This window comes from Notolabrus celidotus, chromosome 18 (genome assembly GCF_009762535.1).
Source record: "Notolabrus celidotus isolate fNotCel1 chromosome 18, fNotCel1.pri, whole genome shotgun sequence".
Taxonomy (NCBI): domain Eukaryota; kingdom Metazoa; phylum Chordata; class Actinopteri; order Labriformes; family Labridae; genus Notolabrus; species Notolabrus celidotus.
In genome coordinates this window covers 2,683,647-2,711,341 of record NC_048289.1, presented here as the reverse complement: position 1 = coordinate 2,711,341, position 27,695 = coordinate 2,683,647, and the positions used below count along the sequence as shown (strand labels likewise).

Sequence of the window (27,695 nt, the reverse complement as noted above, 5' to 3'; positions counted from 1 at the left end):
CCTGTCTGCCTGTCTTCTGCCTGTCTTCTGCCTGTCTTCTGCCTGTCTTCTGCCTGTCTTCTGCCTGTCTTCTGCCTGTCTGTCTGCCTGTCTGTCTGCCTGTCTGTCTGCCTGTCGTGCGCGATAGAGAGCAGAGGAGAATTGTGAAGGCGCGACCATGTAGAGACAGAAATGACATCCCGTCATGTAAATAAGATAAATAACATAAGGATATTTAGTCTGTTAAATAAAAGAACAAGGTATAGACCTGATCTATGAGAGAGGGAACCTTAAATCACTTCTGCTTTGACTTCCAAGGGGGGGTGGGACCCAACGGGTGCGCCCCCGATGTAACGGCAGGAAAACACTGTCCGGTATCAGGCTGAAGTCTACAGAGCATGCAGTGTAAGACCACAAGTAATGCATATGGGAACTTTAAAAACACATCATCCAGACTAGCATCACTACAGGACCACGGAACAACTCTGCTCTGCAACCAAAGCGGATCGATCGTGCTTCCCTCTCGTGCGGGCCCGCGCTCACACACACATACGTCAATCAATCAATCAATCAATCAATCAATCAATCAATCAATCAAGCTTTATTTATATAGCACCTTTCATACAAATAAAATGCAACCCAAAGTGCTTTACAGCGATTGAAAACAAGAAAGAAGCAGAAATGAAACAATGCTAAGACATTTTAGTGGAAGATAATAATAATGACAATAATAAAACTAATAAAAATACAAATTAAAAATAAGAACAATATAAAAATAAAATAAAATAGAGACCAATGCACACCAAAATAAAATATGTGTAATTAAATAAAATGAATGAATAAATACATGAAAGTAGAATAAGATAACAGTTAAAATTACTAAAATAATAAAGCAACATTTAAATCAATATTATAGTAAAAGGTAGGTAATAAAATTGTTAAACCCTATAAAAGCCAGACTGAATAAATACGTTTTTAGTTTACGTTTAAAAGTCTCAATATCTCCATCAGCTCCTCACAGATCCTCCGGCAGGCTGTTCCATAGTTTATTGTGGTTCTGGATCATACGTGAACATATGAACCCAGCAGACCGTCGTGTGGTGAAATATATGTTTCCATATGAAGCACAGTTAAAACAAACGTGACCAGCTTGGACTGAATGAATGTGGGAGGAGCGCGCAGTTCAGTGGACCTGCGCTCGACAATGCAGCCCTGAGGAGTCAGAGCAGATCCTCTGAACTTTCAGCACAGAGCGCCTCGTCAGAAGTTCATCAAATAAATATAAAATTGCGTATCGTTCGGTTCATAGGGCGTACTGAACCGTGACCACTGTATCGAACGGTTCGATACAGATACATGTATTGTTGCACCCCTAATATAGTCTATTTTAAGTTGTTTTTACAGTACTTTGTGTTACAATGTCATAGTATGAAAAGCGCTTTATAAATAAGGTCTGGTTAATTGATTGATTGGACCAGGTCCTGATCCACAACCTAGACTTCCAATTACACCCAATAATAATAATAATATGATAATCTTCTTTTCAAACAGGGTTACAAAGTGCTTTACAAATAAGAAAGAAACAAAAGACAATAAAAGAGAAATGTGAGGAAGAAAAATAAAAGGGAATTAAACAATGTTGGAAGAATAGAAACAACAAAAGATTAAAGCTGCTATTGGTAGTCCCAGGGTAATCATTAGTTCAGACAGAGACTATGAATGTCAACACAACTCCTCCCAACCAGATTTCCTCTCACTCCCCATTCCCCCTCCCCTCTCTGCTCTCGTAGTGCCCGCCACCGTTGAAACACAACTCCAATGTTTACACTTGTCGTGCTTCTCAGCAAGTGTCTTTGGTATCTTCGCTGTTTTCTTTCTTGTGTATGCGGTCGCAGCAAAAGGTGGAATTGGAAGTTTGTGTCGCGACTGTTGCAACAAACTTTTTTTTAAGAACTTCTCATGCAAGAGCTTTGAGGAAGTAGTGCTGGACTCACAACCAATCAGGACGGGGGGTCAGAGAGTAGCTCTGATTGGTCTGTGATAATGGGATGAGGGGAATTATAACATTGCTGGATACAAAGGCAATGGAATACACTGAGTTTTCTCTATAATCTCAAATTACTTCAATTACTGATGAATGTCTATGAGTATTATGACTTTTTCTCCAAACACAGCAGAAAAAAGTAACATTTTTACCACATTCCTACCAACAGCAGCTTTAAAACAATCACAAATCAGAAATATAAAATATATCAAACTAAATTATCAAATCCTGCCAGTGATACTGCCTAAAAAATGTTAAAAACATCAGGATTAAAACACGCTCAGCTGACATCTCCTGTCACATCACATTGTTGGACTATTTACTGCAAAGCAACAAATGCACCAAAATGAATATTGAACTTGAAATAACAATCAACCCATTCTCATTGATGATCACTTGGTTTATTACATTTCAGCTTCTTTGTTCTCTCACATTTCCTCTACCTGGCCATGATCAACCTCTCACTCTGCTGCTTTTACAAACTCTTAACTGTTTCCTGTAGAAAGGAACTCAATTCAGCCATCAGACATTATTCTTCATCAGGTTTATCAAAGAAGAAAAGGATTAACACTTATAATCTTCATTGGATGAGAGGTGAAGAAAGCAGTGATATTGCATTTGCTTTTAAAGGATTAGAAAAGGTTTCTCAGATCTGAAGCCGTGTTTTAAAGGTGACAGATCATGCAAAATGGACTTTTTAATGGTTCTCTACCTGAAATATGTGTCCCTGGCATGTCTACAAACCCCCCGAGAATGAAAAAAATCCATTCTGCCCCTGTTCTGATTTCTCCACCTTTCTGTAAATGTGTGTGAAACCAGCTGTTTCAGACTTCAGTGTTTTTCATACGTCACAATGCCATCCGGTCTGTCACGGAGTCAGAGCTCGGAGCTTGATCAGTCCATAGACTGTATAAAATACAACACAACCCCTCCTCTGTTTTTCATTCCCTGCACACATGTGTGCTAACAAGGAGCTTAGGAGGGAGGCATGCTACTTGTAGGCTGTCTTAATAAACACAAAGGTCGGTTTTACTCCCCACGTCTGCAGATTTGAAGATCTAGTGGATGATTTTTATTTTCCATGGAAAAGTGCTAGCGCTAGTTAGCATAGCTACATAGCTACATGTCGTAGCTGTAGCTGTGTACCAAGACACACGCCGACATACTGACAAATAAAACAACAAGAAACACAGAATCTGTGACCAATGGTTCAGAAAGGTCCTGCTGCCTTTCTGGCAGAGGTCGGTTTTACTCCCCACGTCTGCAGATTTGAAGATCTAGTGGATGATTTTTATTTATCATGGATAAGTGTTAGCGCTAGCTTGCATAGCCACATAGCTACATTCTCGTAGCTGTGTACCAAGACACACGTCGACATACTGACAAATAAAACAACAAGAAACACTAAATCTGTGACCAATGGTTCAGAAAGGTCCTGCTGCAGGCGGCTCTCCGTCAGGATCAGATTCTGGATCAGATTCAGAGGGTTGAAGTAACGCTATCTGTGAGCAGACGTGTATATTCAGCCAACATGTAAACATTAGATCAACGTGCTGGAGAGCCGAGGGCACATCCACTTCCTGAGGGGGCGTGGTCAGAGAGAAAACAGAGTGTTCTGAGGAGGGCTGAAGAAGAGGGTTTTTCAGGCAGACCAAAATCTGATTTCAAAGTGTTTTTTTGAGCATAAACTTTAAAGACATGTTTTGGGGACCTCTTAGACCAATATATATTGATGAAAAAAGCGTGATATGTCACCTTTAAAGGCCCTGTGAGGAGTTTTGAACTGGTTGAGAAACAGACTGAAAATGATACTGATGCCTCTTTATAACCCTTCAATAGCAAACAAGACCATCAACAACAACACTGACACCTTCTCTGTTGTAATTTCTAATGCCTGAAACCGCCCTGGGAGGGTAGGTCCCAGACCAGATAATGGACATCTTGCTTCAGAAACAGCCTTTCTTTGACTGTTTTCATGGAAAATAATCACATTGCCTGATAAAGTTGACTGTTGAACACAACAGGATGAGGCTTTTGTTGAAAACACTACTTTTGCATGTATAGGACAAGAGATAAGAGGTATCACTTTGTCCACAAGGGGGCGCCAGAATTGACACAAAACAAAAGTTCCTCACAGCAGCTTTAAGAAGTCTGTAGATGGTATTAATCTAATCCAGATCTGACATGTCTGAGTGATTTTGGAAACTTGTTCCAATAATCTTAAATAAAGTAAATAAGATACACGGTCCAGCGTCGTGTGTCCCCTTCTCCTTCGGCTCTTTATTTGGATGAAAACACAAAAAGTTTTTTGATGTCTTCAAACCTCTAATGATGAAACACACACTACAAGTTGTTTATGCACGTGCATGTTGTTTCATGAAATGATTGTAACCTGCAGGTTTCTTCGTGTGTGGCTTGAACCTGACACTGCCAGAAGATGTGAGGATACTCAGGTACATCCTCCGCCTTTGTGACAACCTTGCAAACACTATCCAGCGGAGTCTGCCCAGGCTGCTGCAGTGGATGAAGGAGCAAGCCGCCAAAACTCCGGTGAACATCGTTGCCTCAGACTTGGTGACTCGTGACGACTTTGTCCCGATAATTGTCAAACTAAATATTCAGAAAGAGTAGAGAGCACAGTAGGGTTTCTATCATGTCATTTTTGTAGCTATATTTAAAGGTACAGTGTGTAGAAATTGGAATATTCAGCAATATCTAGTGAACTGATCCAGACTGAAGCGCTCCCTTGTTCACCCCTCCTGTCTGTGAAGTGACGGTGACCTGGAGGACAAGAAGCTCCTGTGAGCATGATGAGTATGATCCTCTATTTGTCAGGTTTTTACCATCTAAAATTATCAATACAAATGATTTTGACACCAACCATTGTCTTCTTCTGCTTCATCTTGGTACTGGTGCATTTCATGCAGCCAATCAATAAACACAAAAACGCATATGGTGTGTCTGTTCTGTGACGCTGAAGAAAGGGGGCGGAGCAAGATGGCGTCCTCCATGGAAAGGGACCTGCATATGTAGACTTATTACTCAGCTTTCCCACTGATCTTCTGGTTGTGTAAGATGCTTGATTCTGATTTGTCAAACCCTTTGACAACAGTTATTAACTTTCACTAACATGAGCAACACCAGAGACAAACTGATCACACGTCATGTCAAATCAATCCACAGAAAAGAGTTCAGACACATTTAGCTTCTGCTTGTTGACACCATAGACCGTAAGGTGAGGGGAAACCATTAGCTTCTGTCAGCATCGTATTGGTAAGCAATGTGGCTAAAAGGAAACTCATTTCAGCCGCTTGTATCCGCGATCTTATCCTTTCGGTCATGACCCACAGCTCATGACCATAGGTGAGGGTTGGAACGTAGACCGACTGGTAAATCGAAAGCTTTACCTTCCGGCTCAGCTCCCTCTTCACCACAATGGTCCGATACAACGTCCGCATCACTGCTGACGCCGCACCAATCCGCCTGTGGATCTCACGCTCCATTTTACCCCCACTCGCGAAGAAGACCCCGAGATACTTAAACTCCCCCACTTGGAGCAAAGTCTCACTCCCCACCGAGAGAGAGCAATCCACCGTTTTCCGGCAGAGAACCATGGCCTCAGACTTGGAGGTGCTACCTCTCATCCCGGCTGCTTCGCACTCAGCTGCAAACCGCCCCAATGCCCACTGGAGGTCCCCGCTGGAGGAAGCCAACAGAACCACATCGTCTGCAAAAAGCAGATATGAGATTCCAAGCTCCCCGAACTGGAGACCCTCCTCCCCCCGGCTGCGCCTTGAGATCCTGTCCATAAAGATTACAAACAGGACCGGTGACAAAGGGAAACCCTGGCGGAGTCCAACACGCACCGAGAACGCGTCCGACTTTGTGCCAAGTATGCGGACACAACTCTCACTTTGGTCGTACAGGGATCGGATAGCTCGCAGTAGCGGCCCCCGAACCCCATACTCCCGCAGTACCCCCCGCAAGAGCCCCCGTGGTACACGATCGTAGGCTTTCTCCAAGTCCACAAAACACATGTAGACTGGATGGGCAAACTCCCATGCCCCCTCCAGGAGCCTCGCAAGGGTAAAGAGCTGGTCCACTGTCCCGCGGCCAGGACGATATTGTTATATTTAACAATATAATAATCCTTTTTTCCCCTCTCATCTCTCTCATCTCTTTCACATTCCACCAAATTTACACAATAGTGTGTGGATGGCCTATTAGGGTCTCTACTTATCATACTAAAAGGGAACACTTCACATCCCCACATTCCAGAACATTCTCACCTCTCCCTGAACAATACAACAAGCAACCGCCCAAAACATTCAGAACCTGTTTCTGCCTACTCTAATGCAACAAGAAGCTATTTGAGCAGAAAAACAAAGCCCAGGATCAGTTAAATGATATACTTCAACTGTTAATTATTTTAAACTGATGAGACACAGATGCAGTTTCAAATACTGCTACATATAGAATTTCATATACGGCAACCAAAAATAATTTAATCAATTATTGTCTAAACTCAACATTTTAACAGAAATCACATTAAGAGTTTGTATTAATAGTAATCATCATATAAATTATATTTCTAAAGCATATCTGTTCATATGTGACCATGTGAGAAGTACAGTGTCCCCATGGAATGTGTCAGGTGAAACTGCTATTTTGACTACCACGTTGACCCAGGGTTGTAGAATTGCAACATAGACATAACATGCTCAAAATCACATTTGATGTATGAATTCCACAATAACTAAATATAATCATGTTATAGACATTGTAATCATCATCAAACAAAAAAATTGAGACATTTTACTCACTTGAATCATGGAAAATCCAGTCCAATAAAATAAGGAGATGAGTCTGGAGAAAAGTCTGCAGGTTGTGTGAGTTCATGGCCCGCTTGCCGGACCAATGAACACATTGACCACCCAATGGCAATGCAGGGTGAAACAATAGGACCCATTGACCGTGTAAATGTGGTCTTTAAAAAAACAACTTTGTTGATTTTTTTTTTAAAGAATATCTTAAACTGATGTTGTAATATTACAACTGTGGGTCTTACAGGGTTAAGATGAGTATATGAATCAGCAGTATTACACCATCACACTGTGTTTACTATGTGAATCTGTTGTGCTGGAGCGCCACCGTGTGTCGGTTTGTGGTACTGCAGTAAAGTGTTGCCCTCATGCCTGGCTCGTGTCATCATGCAGGACAACATTAGCATGGTAACGAGTTGAGCCTCAGTTCATGGATTAGGATGTTCAGACTGGCATGGAGGCGGTCCGCGTCCAAAACTAGCCTCCTGGAGCATTCACGCCTCTGGACTGCAGTGTCTCTGAGAGCAGACAGTGCACAGCAGATCACAGGAGGGAACTTCTGTAGCCCACTCGGACACACTCCCCACCCACCGAGCTCCAGGTCCACGCTGCTACAGTCCCAGTCGGCCTACCACGTCAGGTAAAAGCCTGCTTCAGTCTGCTAGTGCTAGTGTTGATGTGCGTCACTCTGACAACAAGCAGCAAACACACACACAACATTTAGTAACACGGATCTGCAGTGAGGGGTTATGTTGCTTGTCACATGCTGGTTTCTGTCATGATTGTGGACTTCCTTCTGGACCAGTAACGTGAAGAGAGTTAAGCGAAACTCCATCTGAAAAGTACACGAATCTGTCTGCACCTGTCATTACATGTGAAAGATGATACGATCTGTGGGACGAAAGATAAATAACTTAAGTCCAATCACCTTCTTTTTTAATTCGGCGTCAATAATAAATCACCAAGAAGCTTTTAGAAACACAAATCTGACTGTTTATGTACAAAGTATGTTCGGAAACTTCACCACTTCCCTCTGGAGGTCAGTGCAGTGAAACTGATGTTGAGGCTTGTTTTAGCAGTTTAATGTAACACAGAGGATGTTAATGTGTCATTTTAATCAGCCGTATTTTAGAACATAGTCGAAATTATCACAAACAGGGGTCAGGGATATTAAGTGGCGCTTAAAGTGATGGCAACAAGCAAAAAGACGTAAATTAGTGAAAGTTCAGACAGACTGTCGCTAGCCAGTGGCTAACAGCTAACTGCTACAATGACAGCTGCTCTAGTAAAGGGGAGGAGAGGGGAGCTGAAGCATCAGCATCAGAGTTTACTGACTGACTGACTGACTGACTGACTGAATGACTGAATGACTGACTGACTGACTGACTGACAAATAAAGCATTCAACTGAAAGAAAACAACACAAACAAGATCTGTCATAACCGCACCATAATCACACCATGTCAACCTGTCACTACTGAACCATTTTAATACTGCCTGTAATTACCACAATTTATACCATTTGTAACAATTGTATATATCTTAAATTTGTAAATTTGTATTCTATTTTTTATTTATCTATTTTTATTTTTAATTATCCTATTATACTTATTGGAACTTTTTCTTGATTGTTCTTATATCTGGGTTGCTGCAACAACCCCCCGATCAATAAAGTAATATATTATCTTATCTTATCTTATATGTAATGACATAAAAAAAACAAGGTATATTTAATGACACCAACGAAAACAATTTAATGACACCAATAAGAACAAGGCATATTTAATGACACCAATAAAAACAAGGTATATTTAATGACACCAATAAAAACAAGGCATATTTAATGACACCAATAAAAACAAGGCATATTTAATGACACCAATAAAAACAAGGTATATTTAATTACACCAACGTAAACAAGGTATATTTAATGATATCAATAAAAACAAGGCATATTTAATGACACCAATAAAAACAAGGCATATTTAATGACACCAATAAAAACAAGGTATATTTAATGACACCAACGAAACAATTTAATGACACCAATAAGAACAAGGCATATTTAATGACACCAATAAAAACAAGGTATATTTAATGACACCAACGAAACAATTTAATGACACCAATAAAAACAAGGCATATTTAATGACACCAATAAAAACAAGGCATATTTAATGACACCAATAAAAACAAGGCATATTTAATGACACCAATAAAAACAAGGCATATTTAATGACACCAATAAAAACAAGGCATATTTAATGACACCAATAAAAACAAGGCATATTTAATGACACCAATAAAAACAAGGCATATTTAATGACACCAGTAAAAACAAGGCATATTTAATGACACCAATAAAAACAAGGTATATTTAATGACACCAACGAAACAATTTAATGACACCAATAAAAACAAGGCATATTTAATGACACCAATAAAAACAAGGTATATTTAATGACACCAACGAAACAATTTCATGACACCAATAAAAACAAGGTATATTTAATGACACCAATAAAAACAAGGTATATTTAATGACACCAACGAAAACAATTTAATGACACCAATAAAAACAAGGTATATTTAATGACACCAACAAAAACAAGGTATATTTAATGATACCAACAAAAACAAGGTATATTTAATGACACCAGCAAAAACAAGGTATATTTAATGACACCAGCAAAAACAAGGTATATTTAATGACACCAACAAAAACAAGGTATATTTAATGATACCAACAAAAACAAGGTATATTTAATGACACCAACAAAAACAAGGTATATTTAATTACACCAACAAAAACAAGGTATATTTAATTACACCAACAAAAACAAGGTATATTTAATTACACCAACAAAACAATATAATGACACCAATAAAAACAAGGTATATTTAATGACACCAATAAAAACAAGGTATATTTAATGACACCAATAAAAACAAGGTATATTTAATGACACCAACAAAAACAAGGTATATTTAATAACACCAATAAAAACAAGGTATATTTAATGACACCAATAAAAACAAGGTATATTTAATGACACCAATAAAAACAAGGTATATTTAATGACACCAACAAAAACAAGGTATATTTAATAACACCAATAAAAACAAGGTATATTTAATGACACCAACAAAAACAAGGTATATTTAATGACACCAACAAAAACAAGGTATATTTAATAACACCAATAAAAACAAGGTATATTTAATGACACCAACAAAAACAAGGTATATTTAATGACACCAACAAAAACAAGGTATATTTAATGACACCAACAAAAACATCATTAATTCATCATCATACAAAAAATCTACAAAAGTCTGTTCACAACATCACATAACTTAGCTTAGCATAGCATAGCATAGATGATATATGAATTATGCCTACTGTACTTTTCTCATTTTTCCGACCATTCAAAGCACTTTTTCAAACAACATTGGACATATTTTATAGACATTAGTGGTGGGCGTATTGATTCTGTGGTATCGATATATCGATTCTCACACACTACTCATTTGAGTATCGATTACTCTAATAAAATATTGATACTAATTAATAAATGCAAAATAAAATAATAAAATAGAATAACAAAAAAGATAATTAATACATTTTACACACCTTTAACTTATGGACAGATTAGTTATTGCAGAGGAAATTGCACCAGACTGTTAAAACACACAGTGTGTAATATCATAAGACAAAATAAAGAGTGACACTAGCTTAAGGAACACCACATTAACCTCTACAGGATGTCTCCTTTTTGTCATCAGCTCCTAATGTTTGTCTTTATGTGTCTGTGTCCAGCTCACCTGTCTTTATGAGCATGGCGTCAGGAGGTGAAGGTTCGTCCCCCCTCCCTCACAAACATACCAACAGGTTAGCAAAGGAGAAGTCGCCTTACCTGCTGCAACATGCACACAACCCTGTGGACTGGTGAGCGCCTTTAAACTACACATACAGGCTCATCTCTGAAGACTGGTTTGATGGCACTCTGAGATGAGTTCTTGTGTTTCAGGTACCCATGGGGACAAGATGCTTTCAACAAAGCAAAGGATGAGGACAAACCCATCTTTTTATCAGGTAAGGAGCAGCTCACTGATTCACTGTACAGTCATGGCCAAAAGTTTTGAGAATGACACAAATATTACATTTTCACAAAGTCTGCTGCTTCAGGGTTTTTAGGTGTTTTTGTCAGATGTTTCTATGGTATAATGAAATACAATTAGAAGCATTTCATAAGTATCAAAAGCTTTTATTGAGAATTACACAGAATTCATGCAATAAGTCAATATTTGCAGTGTTGACCCTTCTTTTTCAAGACCTCTGCAATTCTCCCTGGCATGCTGTCAATCAACTTCTGGACCAAATCCTGACTGATGGCAGTCCATTCTTGCATAATCAATGCTTGGAGTCTGTCAGAATTTGTGGGTTTTTGATTGTCCACCCACCTCTTGAGGATTGACCACAAGTTCTCAATGGGATTAAGATCTGGGGAGTTTCCTGGCCAAGGGCCCAAAATCTTAATGTTTTGTTCCCCGAGCCATTTTGTTATGACTTTTGCTTTATGGCAAGGTGCTCCATCATGCTGGAAAAGGCATTCTTCATCACCAAACTGCCCTTGGATGGTTGGGAGAAGTTGCTCTCGGAGGACGTTCTGGTACCATTCTTTATTCATGGCTGTGTTTTTAGGCAAGATTGTGAGAGCCCACTCCCTTGACCGAAAAGCAACCCCACACATGAATGGTCTCAGGATGCTTCACTGTTGGCAAGAGACAGGACTGATGGTAGCGCTCACCTCGTCTTCTCCGAACAAGCCTTCCTCCAGATGCCCCAAACAATGGGAAAGGGGATTCATCAGAGAAAATGACTTTACCCCAGTCCTCAGCAGTCCAGTCCCTGTACCTTCTGCAGAATATCAGTCTGTCCCTGATGTTTTTACTGGAGAGAAGTGGCTTCTTTGCTGCCCTCCTTGACACCAGGCCTTCCTCCAAAAGTCTTCGCCTCACTGTGCGTGCAGATGCACTCACACCTGCCTTCTGCCATTCCTGAGCAAGCTCTGCACTGGTGGTGGCCCGATCCCGCAGCTGTAACACCTTCAGGAGACGGTCCTGGCGCTTGCTGGACTTTCTTGGGCGCCCTGGAGCCTGTTTGGCAACAATTGAACCTCTCTCCTTGAAGTTCTTGATAATTGGATAGACGGTTGACTGAGGTGCAATCTTACTCGCTGCTATAAACTTCCCTGTTAGGCCCTTTTTGTGCAATGCAATGATGGCTGCACGTGTTTCCTTGCAGGTAACCATGGCTAACAGATGAGGAACAATGGTGTCATGCACCATCTTCCTTTTAAAGTGTCCAGTCACTCAATCATGACAGATTGATCGCCAGCCTTGTCCTCATCAACACCCACACCTGTGTTAATGTGTGTGACACCTGTGTGTCATTGAAATGATGTTAGCTGGTCCTTTTGTGGCAGGGCTGAAATGCAGTGGAAATGTGTTTTTGGTGATAAAGTTCATTTTCAAGGCAAAGAGGGACTTTGCAATTAATTGCAGTTGAGCTGATCACTCCTCATAACATTCTGGAGTATATGCAAATTACCATTATAAAAACTGAAACAGCAGACTTTGTGAAAATTAATAGTTGTGTCATTCTCAAAACTTTTGGCCATGACTGTACATGCTCTTGATTTGAATGATGTCTGGTTTTAAATCTCTCTCTTGGATCATCAGTGGGATATTCAACATGCCACTGGTGCCATGTTATGGAGAGGGAGTCTTTTGAGGACGAGGAGATCGGCAAAATCCTCAGTGACAACTTTGTCTGCATCAAGTTAGACCGTGAAGAGAGACCTGATGTGGACAAGGTCTACATGACCTTTGTGCAGGTGTGTGTTTCTCTTCAATCAATCAAGCTTTATTTATATATCACCTTTCATACAAATCAAATGCAACCCAAAGTGCTTTACAGAGACTGAAAACAAGAGAGAAGCAGAAATAAAACAATGAAAAGACATATTAAAAAAACAAAATGGATTTTAAAATAGAGACTAATGCACACCAACAACAATCAAATATGTGTAATTAAAACAAGTTAAAGCATCATATCAATATTAAGAATATAGATAGTTAAAATAAATAAAATAAAAAGGGTAAGGATAAGAGTTGATAATAAATGAAGGCTAAAAATATAAATAAAACTGAGTAGATAAATACCAATAAATAGATAAATGAATTAATAAACAAAAATAAGATAAACAGTTTAAATAATAAAATGAAAATGCAACATTTAAACCAATATTATAGTAAATAGTAAGTAATAAAACTGTAAAACCCTACATAAAAGCCAGACGGAATAAATCGATTTTAGTTTACGTTTAAAAGTCTCAATATCTCTATTAGCTCCCCTCAGATCCTCCGGCAGGCTGTACCATACACTGCATTTTTGTTAATATTTCAAAAACTATATCAACAGTCGTGAAGAAGTGAATATATTTCTTCAACTGTGTGGTTAAAATGATGCTTTTCAAAGTACGTTGGCTGTATTTTTAAATAGATGCAGAATCTGCAGAAATGAGCGTGCCAAATTATTATGCAAGTTGGTGATAAGAGCATATCACTTGTGAAAAATAAAAACTAGGCACTATTTTGAATGTTCTATTGATTGAAAATAATAATATTTACTACAACTGTATTCAAACTTCAACAAAAACAACAGTTTTCTTTACATTTGTATACAAAATAAAACTGTTTTTCAAATGTCTTTGAAACATTTCAAATCTAAAGTGTTTCTCTAATGTCCAATATAACCTCCTTTTCTTTCAGTGAGGGTCAGAGGTCACTGTACACTGATTTAGTTTCTGATGACTTCTCTGCTGACACTGTGAGCTGTACATTGTACATCTTTCCAAAGAGGCTCTTTTGAGCTGTATTTCTGCCATCGCTGTAAATTATCTTCTTTATTATTGACCACAAGTTCTCAGTGGGGTTGAGATCAGGTGAGCAGGCAGGCCAGTTCATGAGGTGATCCTTTTTAAAGCCCTGAGATGCCGTCCTGTCCTGGGAATAACGTGAGGCATGTGACGGTGCATTGTGCTCATGCATGAACACTAGCATCTTTTTAACTTTAGCCTCCATGCAGGAAAATACAAAAGAGGAACACCTCATGAACTGGCCTACCTGCTCACCTGATCTCAACCCGACTGAGAACTTGTGGTCAATAATAAAGAAGATAATTTACAGTGATGGCAGAAATACAGCTCAAAGAGCCTCTTTGGAAAACCATACAAGGTGCAGCTCACAGAGTCAACAGAGAAGTCATCAGAAACTAAATCAGTTTACAGTGACCTCTGACCCTCACTGAAAGAAAAGGAGGTTATATTGGACATTAGAGAAACACTTTAGATTTGAAATGTTTCAAAGACATTAACAGTTTTATTTTGTACACAAATGTAAAGAAAACTGTTGTTTTTGTTGAAGTTTGAATACAGTTGTAGTAAATATTAGTATTTTCAATCAATAGAACTTTTAAAATGGTGCCTAGTTCTTAATTTTCACAAGTGATATGCTCTTATCACCAACTTGCATAATAATGTGTCACACTCATTTCTGCAGATTCTGCATTTATTTAAAAAAACAGCCGAAAAGTCTCACTTTAACCACACAGTTGAAGAAATACATTCACTATCTGACCTCTTAACAAATTTGAAAACGACTGTTGACATAGTTTTTGAAATAGTCACAAAATAGTCACGTCTTGGGGGGCTGTGGGGGCGGTGTTGTGGGGGTGTCCCTTGGGGGGGCTGCGGGATCTCTCCCCCCTCGCCCCCCTTTCCTCCTACTGGGTGACCTGGGGGTGGCCCTGGGTGCTCCGGCGGTACCCGTTTGCTTCCGGTCTGGGTCCTTGGCTTGTCCCCTGGCCTGGGTCTCCCGCGGCGGGTTGGGTCCTTCGGTCTGACTGCTCTCGCGGCCCGGGTGCCGGGCCGTACCGCTCGGCTGACCTGACCCAAGTGGTTTCATCTGCACCAGTGGTGGTCTTGTTACACAAATAGAACACAGCACGGCGGCAACCCTCTGCGACCCAAGCTTCAGTAATGATTGTGGACACTAAGGGTTGCTTAATCATTAGTATCACCCCACGGATTTTTTTTGGCATCATGGTGAGATGGTCCCTCTCCATCTAAGTGTGTTAGCTCTCTCTCTCCTTCTCCCTCCCTGTCCCTTTGTATATCCTTATGTAATCTTTCTTTTACTTTCTCTTATTGTTTTTGGCCCACCTAGGTGTGCACGCCCTCTTTTACAGAACATGATATTAGCTGTCAATAAAAGATAGGCCAGAGTTCTAAGAGGGATGGTGATGGTTGCATGCACACAGTCACAAGCACAGAAGAAAAAGGTTTTCTTTCTTTTCTTTTGCTGCAAGAATAAATTGCATTAATATTTGACAGTTTGTGACAAACATGACACAAACCAGAAATATATATGCAGACAAGAGAAAAAAAAAAAAGAAATAGTCACAAAAATGCAACTTACCTAATAACTGTACACATAGTGTAGTTTAGGAGCGTAGTGGCTGAAAGCAGCATCACCAAACATTTCTGTTCTCCTCTGAGGAACAGCTAAAAGAGAGGATCCGGAGGATCTGAGAGGCCTTCCTGGTTCATACACTCAAAGCATCTCTGATATGTAGTCTGGTGCAAGCCCATGCAGCGCCTTAAAGACTAGTAAAATTGCTATCTACTAACTTTGCTCGTGTTGCTGATGTTCACAGGCAACAAGTGGAGGAGGAGGTTGGCCCATGAGTGTATGGTTGACACCTAACCTTCGACCTTTCATTGGAGGCACCTACTTCCCTCCCAGAGACCAGCGAGGACGACCCGGGCTCAAAACTGTTCTCAGCAGGATAACAGATCAGGTGTGGAAGAACTCTGTCTAAAAGCTTGTGTAAAGTGTTTCTCAGTCACTCTTTGAGTTTGCCTAAATCCTGCACCCTGTGTTACAGTGCAACATTTAGATTTGTATGGGCGTTTTTCAACTGCAGGAACTAGGGACTGTATCCTTGAACTACGTGCGTTTCGACCGGAGGACCCAGGGTCTAAATTGAGTTCTGGGGTAGATAATCTCCCTCCTAAAAAGCCCCTGCTAGGGGGGTAGTACTTTTCAAGGGTGCCAAGACTTTCGGGGGGCAGGGCCTACAATGCTGAACGTGTCTGATTGGTAGATTAACCTCAGTGTTTTTATTCCTCCCTCCGTCCACAATAACATCACACACATCTGTGATTCACTTGATTTCTCTTTCTTTCATTAGTTTTGATTTGTTCTATCTTTTTTGTATGTGTGTGTACTTTTCAAAAGAAGAAGCTGTGATTCTCTTGATTTAGCAGCTTGTAACAGTAGTCTTCTCTCAGCCCACCGTGAATGCATCTCTCCCGGTGTTCCGGTTTTAAAAGTGACCCTGTAAACTGGAGACCTTCAGCTGAACGTGTCAGTGTTTGTGGAGTTTACACAGCTGTTGAAACACAGAGGGAGTTCCTGGGAATGCAAACTAGTTTAGTTTTTATTAAGATTTCAAAATATCCTCATCAGATATTTAATGATGGTCTAAAGACGTTTATGAGGGATGCATCCGGCTGAAAGTCTCCGGTTAACAGGGTCGCTGTTTAAACCAAAACACCGGTCGATCTCTGCCACGGCTTTTTGAGTTCAAAAGGTAATTTAAAGCCTGCGGACTTCAGCCCGTGGTTGTAATGCAGACAACAATGGTGGAACAGGATCCTTTTAGATCAGGGGAAAGTAGTTCTGGGGACTAAAAGACCCCGGAACCCTTGGTCCAAATGCACCTTATTATAATGATCTATATGTGCCTTGTGATCCTCAGTGGCAGAATAACCGAACTGCTTTGGAGTCCAGTGGAGAGAGGATCCTTGAGGCTTTAAAGAAAGGCACAGCTGTTGATGCTAACCCAGGCGAAAGTCCTCCGCTGGCTCCAGATATTGCTAAGCGCTGCTTCAAGCAGTTGGCGCACTCCTACGAAGAGGAGTACGGTGGCTTCAGAGAGGCTCCTAAGTTCCCCTCACCAGGTACACTCAGTAAGAACCACATTGACGTGGCTGAGGCATCAAGTCCTCCAGGACCTGTTGAGTAACTTTGATCTGACTCTCTCCACAGTGAATCTGATGTTCCTCATGACTTACTGGTCAGTGAATCGCTCCACCTCTGAAGGAGTTGAGGCCCTTCAGATGGCCCTGCACACACTCCGTATGATGGCTCTGGGAGGCATCCACGACCATGTTTCCCAGGTCCATACATGTCTGAATTGAGAAGTAATTAGAGGCTCTTAGGTTAAACAACGTACATTTTACACTGCTATCATAACGGGTTGGTTTATGAAAACAAATCTCATTAGGATAATAAAATCCATTGTAATCTGTGTATGTATGTGCACAGGCACGGATATAATATATGTTTTCTTTGTTTCCTTTTAATCCTTTTAATCCTTTTAATCCCTCTATCCGGCGGGAAAGTGGTGTCTGAAAGCATTCTAAGTCTTCATCTCATCCCTCTGCAGGGTTTTCATCGTTACTCCACAGATTCCTCCTGGCATGTTCCCCACTTTGAAAAGATGCTGTATGACCAGGCTCAGCTGGCTGTGGCTTACATAAATGCCTCACAGGTAGGTGTGTGTGTGTGTGTGTGTGTGTGTGTGTGTGTGTGTGTGTGTGTGTGTGTGTGTGTGTGTGTGTGTGTGTGTGTAACATGTAGTTTTCTCTGTAAGTGTGTGATCTTCTTATTGTATCTTATATGGTATCCCTTCATCATCCTGTGCCTGCTAAAAGTCATTTGAGTCTATCTGACAAACAGACAGACAATAAAAACAAGTTATATGTAATCATTAAATATATCTTGTTTTTGTTGGTGTAATTAAATTAATGACACCAACAAAAACAAGATTTTTTGAATTACACCAAATAAAAACAAAACATATTGAATGACACCAGCAAAAAACAAGATTCATTGAATGACACCAGCAAAAAACAAGATTCATTGAATGACACCAACAAAAACAAGATTTATTGAATGAAACAAACTAAAATAAGATACATTTAATGATACCAGCAAAAACAAAATTTATTGAATGAAACAAACTAAAACAAGACACATTTAATGACACCAACAAAAACAAGATTTATTGAATGAAACAAACTAAAACAAGATACATTTAATGACAGCAACAAAAACAAGATTTATTGAATGAAACAAACTAAAACAAGATACATTTAATGACAGCAACAAAAGCAAGATTTTTCAAATGACACCAACAAAAACAAAATATATTGAATGAAACCAACTATAACAAGATACATTTAATGACACCAGCAAAAACAAAATTTAGTGAAGGACACTAACAAAAATCAGATATATTTAATGACACCAACAAAAACAAGATACATTGAATGCCATCACCAAAAACAAGATACATTTAATGACACCAGCAAAAACAAAATATATTTAATAACACCAGCAAACACAAGGTATATTTAATGACACCAGCAAAAACAAGATATATTTAAAGACATCAACATAAACAAGACGTATTTAATGACACCAGTAAAAAGAGATATAATTAATGACACCAACAAAAACAAGATTTTTTGAATTACACCAAATAAAAACAAAACATATTGAATGAAACAAACTAAAACAAGATACATTTAATGACTCCAAAAAAACAAGATTTATTGAGTGAAACAAACTAAAACAAGATACATTTAATGATACCAGCAAAAACAAGATTTATTGAAGGACACTAACAAAAATCAGATACATTTAATGACACCAACAAAAACAAGATATATTTAATAACACCAGCAAAAACAAGATATATTTAATGACACCAACATAAACAAGACATATTTAATGACACCAGTAAAAAGCGATATAATTAATGACACCAACAAAAACAACATTTTTTGAATTACACCAAATAAAAACAAAACATATTGAATGAAACAAACAAAAAGAAGATACATTTAATGACACCAAAAAAAAACAAGATTTATTGAATGAAACAATCTAAAACAAGATACATTTAATGATACCAGCAAAAACAAAATTTAGTGAAGGACACTAACAAAAATCAGATATATTTAATGACACCAGCAAAAACAAGATATATTTAATACACCAAAAACAAGATATATTTAATGACACCAACAAAAACAAGATATATTTAATGACACCAACAAAAACAAGATATATTTAATAACACCAGCAAAAACAAGACATATTTAATGACATCAACATAAACAAGACATATTTAATGACACCAACAAAAACAAGATATATTTAATGACACCAACAAAAACAAGATATATTTAATGACACCAACAAAAACAAGATATATTTAATGACACCAACAAAAACAAGATATATTTAATGACACCAACAAAAACAAGATATATTTAATAACACCAACAAAAACAAGATATATTTAATGACATCAACATAAACAAGACATATTTAATGACACCAACAAAAACAAGATATATTTAATGACACCAACAAAAACAAGATATATTTAATGACACCAACAAAAACAAGATATATTTAATAACACCAACAAAAACAAGATATATTTAATGACATCAACATAAACAAGACATATTTAATGACACCAACAAAAACAAGATATATTTAATAACACCAGCAAAAACAAGACATATTTAATGACATCAACATAAACAAGACATATTTAATGACATCAACATAAACAAGACATATTTAATGACACCAGTAAAAAGAGATATAATATATGACACCGACAAAAACAAGATACATTTAATAACACCAGCAAAAAAAGATGGATTTAATGACACCAACAAAAACAATATACCTTTAATTCCATCACCAACAAAAAACATATATATTGAATGACACCAGCAAAAAACGAGATTCATTGAATGATACCAACAAAAAAACAAGACATATTAAATGAAACCAACAAAAACAAGGTTTGTTTAAAGACACAAATGTAAACAAAAGTCAAAAGTCATTTGTCCTCATGTAATCCATCTAAGAAAATATGACATAACACTTTTCTTTTTTCCACGTTTCTTTACAGGTTATTTATAAATGTCAAATTGATGGTTTATTTAGAGCTGTCTCTATTCTTCTGACCACTCAAAGCTCTTTTACACTACTCGTCACATTCACCCATTCACCTTACGTTCATACACTGGTGACAGAGGCTGCTATCCATCTGCTTTGGATAATCCCATTCAGCTGCCCCCATTATAAGACTTATTGTGTTAAGCTGGTAATATTTGAATGAAAAAGTATTCAGGTATTGAAAGATTCCATTCTGGGTGTTATTTACATGACCATATGTGTAATGTTATGATGACTCGAGAGCACTGAGAGTTTTTTCTGCCTCTCCAGGTATCAGGTGAGCAGATCTTTGCAGAGGTGGCTAAGGACATACTGATCTATGTCTCCAGGGACCTGAGTGACAAGGTGAATCATTGCTGTGTGTGTGTGTGTGTGTGTGTGTGTGTGTGTGTGTGTTTGTTTGTTCTCTGTGTGTGCATTAATACATGCTACTAGTCTTTTAGGACCAGGGGCCCATAGTACAGAGTGAGTTCATTGTACCCAGGGTCTCTTTGGTTATCTGGACTCACTGACCCTCACAAAAGTGACTGAGATAAAAGAGAGTTGTTGATCAACCTGAAGAGTAAACCCAGGGTTTGTGAAAGCCCTTTCAAAATAAATACAACTACAAGTGCAGGAAGAACAACCACAGGCAGAGAGGAAGAACTGCACTGTGCATGCCCTGATCAAGGTTTATAATAAGACTCTCCCATCATTAGTGCAGATAGTTCCATTAGAACACCTATTCATTTTAAGCGATTAACTTGTTAAGCTTTTTCTAAGCTGTTATTAACAAAGACCCAACATCAAGACAGGATAAGATCCAGTCCCATCTTACAGACAGGACTCAGTCTGATCTCATCTTAATCCACCATGAGCAGAGCCCTTTGCAGCATTTAGCAAGTTACAGTGGCAAGGACAAACTTCCTTTAACAGGCAGAAACCTCCAGCAGGACCAGACTCATGTTAGACACACATCTGCTGAGACCGTGTTGGAGAGAGGGATAGAGGGAGATGAAGAGAGAGAGAGAGATGATAGTGGAGAGACGGATAGTAGTAGTTGTAGCAGTTGGAGTCTGGCACGTCCACAGCAGCAGAGATCCAGAGGAACCTACGAGACAAGGGAGCTCAGGGACTCCAGAAAGGTCTATGGTTAGTAACTTTAATGGGACAGGAAGAGTTAAAGTAAGAGACAGACAGAGAGAGGAGAGAGAGGGAAAGACAGGATCCCAGTGTGTCAGTATGCCAGTCCCCCCAGCATTCTAAGCCTATAGCAGCATAACTCAGAGCTGGTCCAAGCTTGATCCAGCTCTAACTATAAGCTTTATCAAAACGGAAAGTTTGAAGCCTACTCTTAAAAGTAGAGAGGGTGTCTGCCTCCTGGACCCTGACTGGTAGATGATTCCAAAGGAGAGGGGCCTGAGAACTGAAAGCTCTACCTCCCATACTACTTTTAGAGACTTTAGGTACGATGAGCAGGCCTGCATGTTGGGAGTGTAGCGTTCTAGAGGGGTAATAGGGCACGATGAGCTCTTTAAGATACGAAGGTGTCTGATCATTAAGAGCTTAAACTTCCTTTAACAGGCAGAAACCTCAAGCAGGACAAGACTCATGTTAGACACACATCCGCTGAGACCGGGGACAGGTGATGTCAGGAAAGCACAACTAAAGACTCCATTATTTATCATTTGTGGGATCAGAGTCTGCAGGTCTTCCTCCCTCTTACACCTCACAGAGCTCTTTGATCAAGAGATCAGACACGAACCACCTTCACTGTACTGAAAACCCAGAAGTTACCTTGATCACTGCAAATCTCACTTTGTAGTAAAGCCCCCGGGTGCCTCAGATGTGATGTAGAGAAAAAGGTTCTCCATCTGTAAAGCAGTGTGGACGTTATCTTGTGATTAGGATGCATATTAGGGTAAGTGTTAATGTTGTTTTTTAATTGCAGTGTTGGCAGACTCTAGTAATTAAATCCAGACTTATACGAGATGTGGCCTGCAGCCACAACGTCTGTATTCACTGCTGACAAAGCAGTAGCAGCAGCCATTAATTCCACCAGGAGATAATCAGTGTGTGTTTGCGAATGTGTGTAAATCTGTGTGTTCATACATCCTGGAGGGCAGTGGGTAGGGCCCTGCTGACAAATAGCCTCTTAAACCCTCCGCTCTCCTCTGAGGGTCAACACTACTCTCCCTGTGATTTATGCATCAACAGCAGCAAAAGGGGCACACAATTAAAATAACAATAGTGGTAATTGTAATATTCTTCAAGATTTATTAGGTAATTATACCCTAATGAATTACCGCCCCAAAGGTAGTTTACTTCAGACTGAGTATTTCTTTAGTGCTGTGGCATGTGAAGGCAGTTTCCTCAGGTTCTCATCTTAACTGAGCTCACAGGGATTTCAACCTCTTCTGTTCTCATTGGATCACTAGATTTACCAGCTCAACACATTCAGGTACCATTCATATAGGATGGTAGTTCTGTTAAGTGTAGGGCTGTACCTAGCTGTCAGAGTGGATCTAGCTAACTCTGAGGCCTAGATCTTCTTTGTGTCAAGTTCAGCACCTTACCAGTCTCCTACATCAGCCTGCAAGTCTTCTGTTTGTCAGAGAATCACACAGCACTTGTTGTAGCCAGTAAACTGATTCTGAACAAGATGTTGTTAGTGTTTGAAGTCAGTGTTTTCATGTAACCAGCTGTGCAGAAGGCTGTACTTATCATGTTTACTTTTAATTTGAGGGTTCTTCAATCAATCAGACTTTATTTATAAAGCATTTTTAATACAATGACATTGTAACATCATAGACTGTATAAATAATGGATGTAGTATCCGTGACAGAACTCAACCATGCTTAGTGTGACGTAAAGAGGCGGGGTTTGAGCCTCCTAGCCAACAGCTATGTAGTCCCGCCCAGAAGTCAGGTCAGTCATGTCCTTATTTGGGCAAAAACTCGTAATCTTAATATCTTCTGAACCGTCACGTTAGAAAAAATGTAACCCCCCATACAGTGTGTGCAGATAGAGAGATTAGCTACGTAGAGCGAAGCCGTTTTTTGAACCAGGCTGTAAACATGTATATTTCTGCTGTAAAGATCGTCTTCTTTGAATGGGTGTGTATGTGGTTTCCTGTGTTTCTGCAGCCAGCCTCAAGTGGACGCTCAATGAACTGCAGTTTGTAACACTTCCACATGGGCTTCATATTTAACGACCGTGGGTTGCTGCTTGTGTAACATAAAGTGCTGTCCATAAAAGCAACTTCAAATAGAATAAATTAAAAAAATAAATATATATATACAAATTAAATAAAAAGATCCCCCATCCTAATCCCAACCCCAGCCCAGACTCCAAACTCACCCCACTATCCTAAGGTTAAGAACACAATATATGCAAGGATAATAATAATAATAAAAATGAAAATTAAATGAATAAATAAAAGAAACATAAAAAAGGAGTTGTTGAACAAACTGAGGAAACACTCTCATGATATCTTGATGAAGAAACACTGGAGGAAAAATAAGATGTTAAAACTCAACAAAGGAAATTAAACTCACCAAAATAAATGCATTTATAAGATAATAAAACACTAAAATATTAAACCATTAACATAAAATAAGATGCTATAGTTAAAATAAATAAATAAATAATTCTAATACATTTTTAAGATAATAGAACACTAAAATATTAAACCATTAAAATAAAACAAGATGCTATAGTTAAAATAAATAAATAAATACAATCAAATAAAATAAGATAAAATAAAAAAAAGGGATTCAGATTTGACCTAGACAATACATACATACATACATACATACATACATACATACATACATACATACATACATACATACTTACATACATACATACATACATACATACATACATACATACATACATACATACATACATACTTACATACATACATACATACATACATACATACATACATACATACATACATACTTACATACATACATACATACAAACTTACATACATACATACATACATACATACTTACATACATACATACATACATACATACATATATACTTACATACATACATACATACATACATACTTACATACATACATACATACATACATACATACATACATACATACATACATACATACATACATACATACATCAATCAATCAAGGTGAAATGAAACTGTTATAAGAATAAAACTCAGTTAAAAGCAAGACTGAAAAGTTCGGTCTTCTTGAAAAATATATTTATTTTACCGTAGTGGGTCAGTTTTATTTGAACTGCTTCTGATAATGTAGCTGTAGGCAACAGCCTTGCCATGTGAATGGTGGTGTGTTGTGTCCACAGAGATTGTCAGGGGATGAAGGAGACTAACAATAAATTAAAGCTGGGGAAAAGAGGAGAGGATTTCTTTTATTTTGTTTATTTACAAAAGTAGATTAGAGCAAACAACTTAAAAGAACTAAATAGAAGCCAGACTACCTTAAACAGGCCTCAAGAAAACACTCCCTCCACTGAAGGTGTAAGCACAAGTTTCAGGAAGACGTCTCAGCACACACGCAGCTGACGACTGCTTCCTCTCTCCTGCATGTTCCTCTGGATCTCTGCTGCTGTGGACGTGCCAGACTCCATCTGCTACAACTACTACTATCCATCTCACCACTATCATCTCTCTCTCTCTTCATCTCCCTCTATCCCTCTCTCCAACACGGTCTCAGCAGATGTGTGTCTAACATGAGTCTGGTCCCAACATGCAGGCCTGCTCATCGTACCTGAAGTCTCTAAAAGTAGTATGGGAGGTAGAGCCTTCAGTTATCAGGCCCCTCTCTTTTGGAATCATCTACCAGTCAGGGTCCGGGAGGCAGACACCCTCTCTACTTTTAAGAGTAGGCTTCAAACTTTCCTTTTTGATAAAGCTTATAGTCAGAGCTGGATCAGGCTTGGACCAGCTCTTAGTTATGCTGCTATAGGCTTAGACTGCCGGGGGAACTGGCGCACTGACACACTGGGATCCTATCTCACCCCCTTCCCCCCCAACCCCCCCATCACTTACTTTAACTCTTCCTGCCCCATTAAAGTTAATAACCATAGACCTTTCTGGAGTCCCTGAGCTCCCTTGTCTCGTAGACGTCCTCCTGCTGTGGACGTTCCAGACTCCAGCTGATACAGACGTGCTGGACTCCAGCGGCAACAGCTTCTACTACTCGTCTCATCACTACCACCACTCCCTCTCTCTCTTATTCTCCTCTATCCCTCTTTCCAGACCCAACTCGGTCTCAGCAGATGTGTGTCTAACATGAGTCTGGTCCTGCTGGAGGTTTCTGCCTGTTAAAGGAAGTTTGTCCTTGCCACTGTAACTTGCTAAATGCTGCAAAGTGCTCTGCTCATGGTGGATTAAGATGAGATCAGACTGAGTCCTGTCTGTAAGATGGGACTGGATCTGATCCTGTCTTGATGTTGGGTCTTTGTTAATAATAGAACATAGAGTACGGTCTAGACCTGCTCTGTTTGGAAAGAGTCTGAGGAGAACGTTTGTTGGGATTTGGCGCTTTGTAAATAAAGATTGATTGATTGATATAAATGTACCATGAACCTGCAGTTCCCTCTCTTTTGACCCCCCTCTCGTTGTTGTCTGTGTCTTAAACAGTCTGGAGGATTCTACAGCGCAGAGGATGCAGACTCTGTCCCGGCGTCAGGTGGGGCAGAAAAGCGTGAAGGGGCTTTCTGTGTGTGGTCTGCCTCTGAAGTCCGGGAGTTGTTGCAGGATGTGGTGGAGGGTGCAACTGGATCTGCCACACAGGCTGATATCTTCATGCACCACTACGGGGTGAAGGAGCAAGGCAATGTTACCCCTGAACAGGTATCTTTGATTGTTACTACACCTGCAGAGACATAGTCAGGAAAACTAAACACAGATAGTGAACATTTATTTGACAAAATGATTAGAGTAATAATTGTGTAGCATTTTAAGTACTGCACTCCTTGATAACTGGTTTCATCATCCTTATGGCATTTTTAAGACCAGAGGAACTTTACCCCGGAACTAGGGACTTTACCCCTGAAATATGTGCGTTTTGACCGGAGGAAGTAGGGTCAAAATTTAGTTCAGGGGTAGTTAATCTCCACCCCTAAAAAGCCCCTGCTAGGGGCGTAGTACTTTTCAAAGGTCCCAGGACTTTAAGGGGGGCAGGGCCTGCAATGCTGAACGTGTCTGATTGGTAGATTAACCTCAGTGTTTTTATTCCTCCCTCCGTCCACAATAACATCACACACATCTGTGATTCACTTGATTTCTCTTTCTTTCATTAGTTTTGATTTGTTCTATCTTTTTTGTATGTGTGTGTACTTTTCAAAAGAAGAAGCTGTGATTCTCTTGATTTAGCAGCTTGTAACAGTAGTCTTCTCTCAGCCCGCCGTGAATGCGTCTCTCCCGGTGTTCCGGTTTTAAAAGTGACCCTGTAAACTGGAGACCTTCAGCTGAACGTGTCAGTGTTTGTGGAGTTTACACAGCTGTTGAAACACAGGGAGTTCCTGGGAATGCAAACTAGTTTAGTTTTTATTAAGATTTCAAAATATCCTCATCAGATATTTAATGATCGTCAAAAGACGTTTATGAGGGATGCATCCGGCTGAAAGTCTCCAGTTAACAGGGTCGCTGTTTAAACCAAAACACCGGTCGATCTCTGCCACGGCTTTTTGAGTTCAAAAGGATTTTAAAGGCGTGTTGAAACGTCTTTTCTACTCGCGCTTATCTCCTCTCACGTGTTGATTCAGTGAATCCATCTGTGATGAAATATAGCACCATCTAAAACAGCGCCAGCTGAGTCTCTTCATGCTAACAGGCTAACTGTTGTGTTGCTCATAATGATACCTGCCTGTCCGTCTGCTTCTATGGTGTCATCTGTGATGAATGGCATTCCTCTTTGTTTTACTGCCCTCTACTGGTCTGGTGGTGTAGTGCATTTACTTTTTATTTCTCTGTATGTCTCTGGCCTGATTTGCACAATCTACCCGGGACTTCAGCCCACGGTCGAAACACAGACAACCTTTTAGTTCAGGGTGAAGTACTTCTGGGAGCTAAAAGACCCTGGAACTCTTGGTCGAAATGCACCTTTAGACAGCAGTTTAAATATCAAAGCTAGTCTGTGAAGGCATAGCGTGACATATTTTGCAGAAACATTGACTCTACTATGTTTCCAGGACCCTCATGGGGAGCTGCAGGGCCAGAATGTGCTGATCGTTCGTTACTCGGTGGAATTAACTGCTGCTCACTTTGGCATCAGTATTGAGAAAGTTCACCAGGTCCTGGCCTCCGCAAGGACCAAAATGGCAGAGGTGAGGAGGAGTCGGCCCCCGCCACACCTGGACTCTAAGATGTTGGCCTCCTGGAACGGTAAAGTCTGAAATACTCGTGTGTTTACAAAACAGGCACATATGGTGCCAACATCTGATTAAAGAAGATGTGTAAATGCCCCAGATGGTCACGGCACAGAGATGCGCTTTTATTTTTTAATGAGGAAGTTTTGATTTCTACCATCCTGATGATAGATTAAACTCAGAAACACAGAGACTTTTGGTTATGATGAATTAGTAAGCTAATAAGTGAGGGGACATCTTTCAAAAAGAGACAACATTGTATAACTCAAGGGAGCTGTGGAGGTTTATCAAGTGGTCCCTTTAAGAAGTTTGTTCTGATCAC

The 27,695-nt window shown here is 39.5% G+C and overlaps 2 protein-coding genes across 2 annotated transcripts in view; both read left to right on the top strand.

The window, feature by feature from the left end:
• Nucleotides 1–4,967, top strand: part of LOC117830300 (PI-PLC X domain-containing protein 1-like) — a 15,522-nt gene extending 10,555 nt beyond the window's left edge. The window contains exon 7 of the mRNA XM_034708355.1: nt 4,422–4,967. Within this exon, the coding sequence (XP_034564246.1) occupies nt 4,422–4,654 (233 nt within the window). The 3' untranslated portion in view covers nt 4,655–4,967. The remainder of the gene's footprint in view (nt 1–4,421) is intronic.
• A 2,130-nt stretch (nt 4,968–7,097) lies between these two features.
• The window catches only part of spata20 (spermatogenesis associated 20), a 71,956-nt gene continuing 51,358 nt past the window's right edge, over nt 7,098–27,695 (top strand). Inside the window, exons 1-11 of the mRNA XM_034708496.1 lie at nt 7,098–7,486; nt 10,666–10,794; nt 10,877–10,941; nt 12,591–12,745; nt 15,628–15,771; nt 16,735–16,936; nt 17,025–17,155; nt 17,425–17,529; nt 20,295–20,369; nt 25,644–25,856; nt 27,197–27,389. Coding sequence (XP_034564387.1) covers nt 7,287–7,486; nt 10,666–10,794; nt 10,877–10,941; nt 12,591–12,745; nt 15,628–15,771; nt 16,735–16,936; nt 17,025–17,155; nt 17,425–17,529; nt 20,295–20,369; nt 25,644–25,856; nt 27,197–27,389 — 1,612 coding nt within the window. The 5' untranslated portion in view covers nt 7,098–7,286. The remainder of the gene's footprint in view (nt 7,487–10,665; nt 10,795–10,876; nt 10,942–12,590; nt 12,746–15,627; nt 15,772–16,734; nt 16,937–17,024; nt 17,156–17,424; nt 17,530–20,294; nt 20,370–25,643; nt 25,857–27,196; nt 27,390–27,695) is intronic.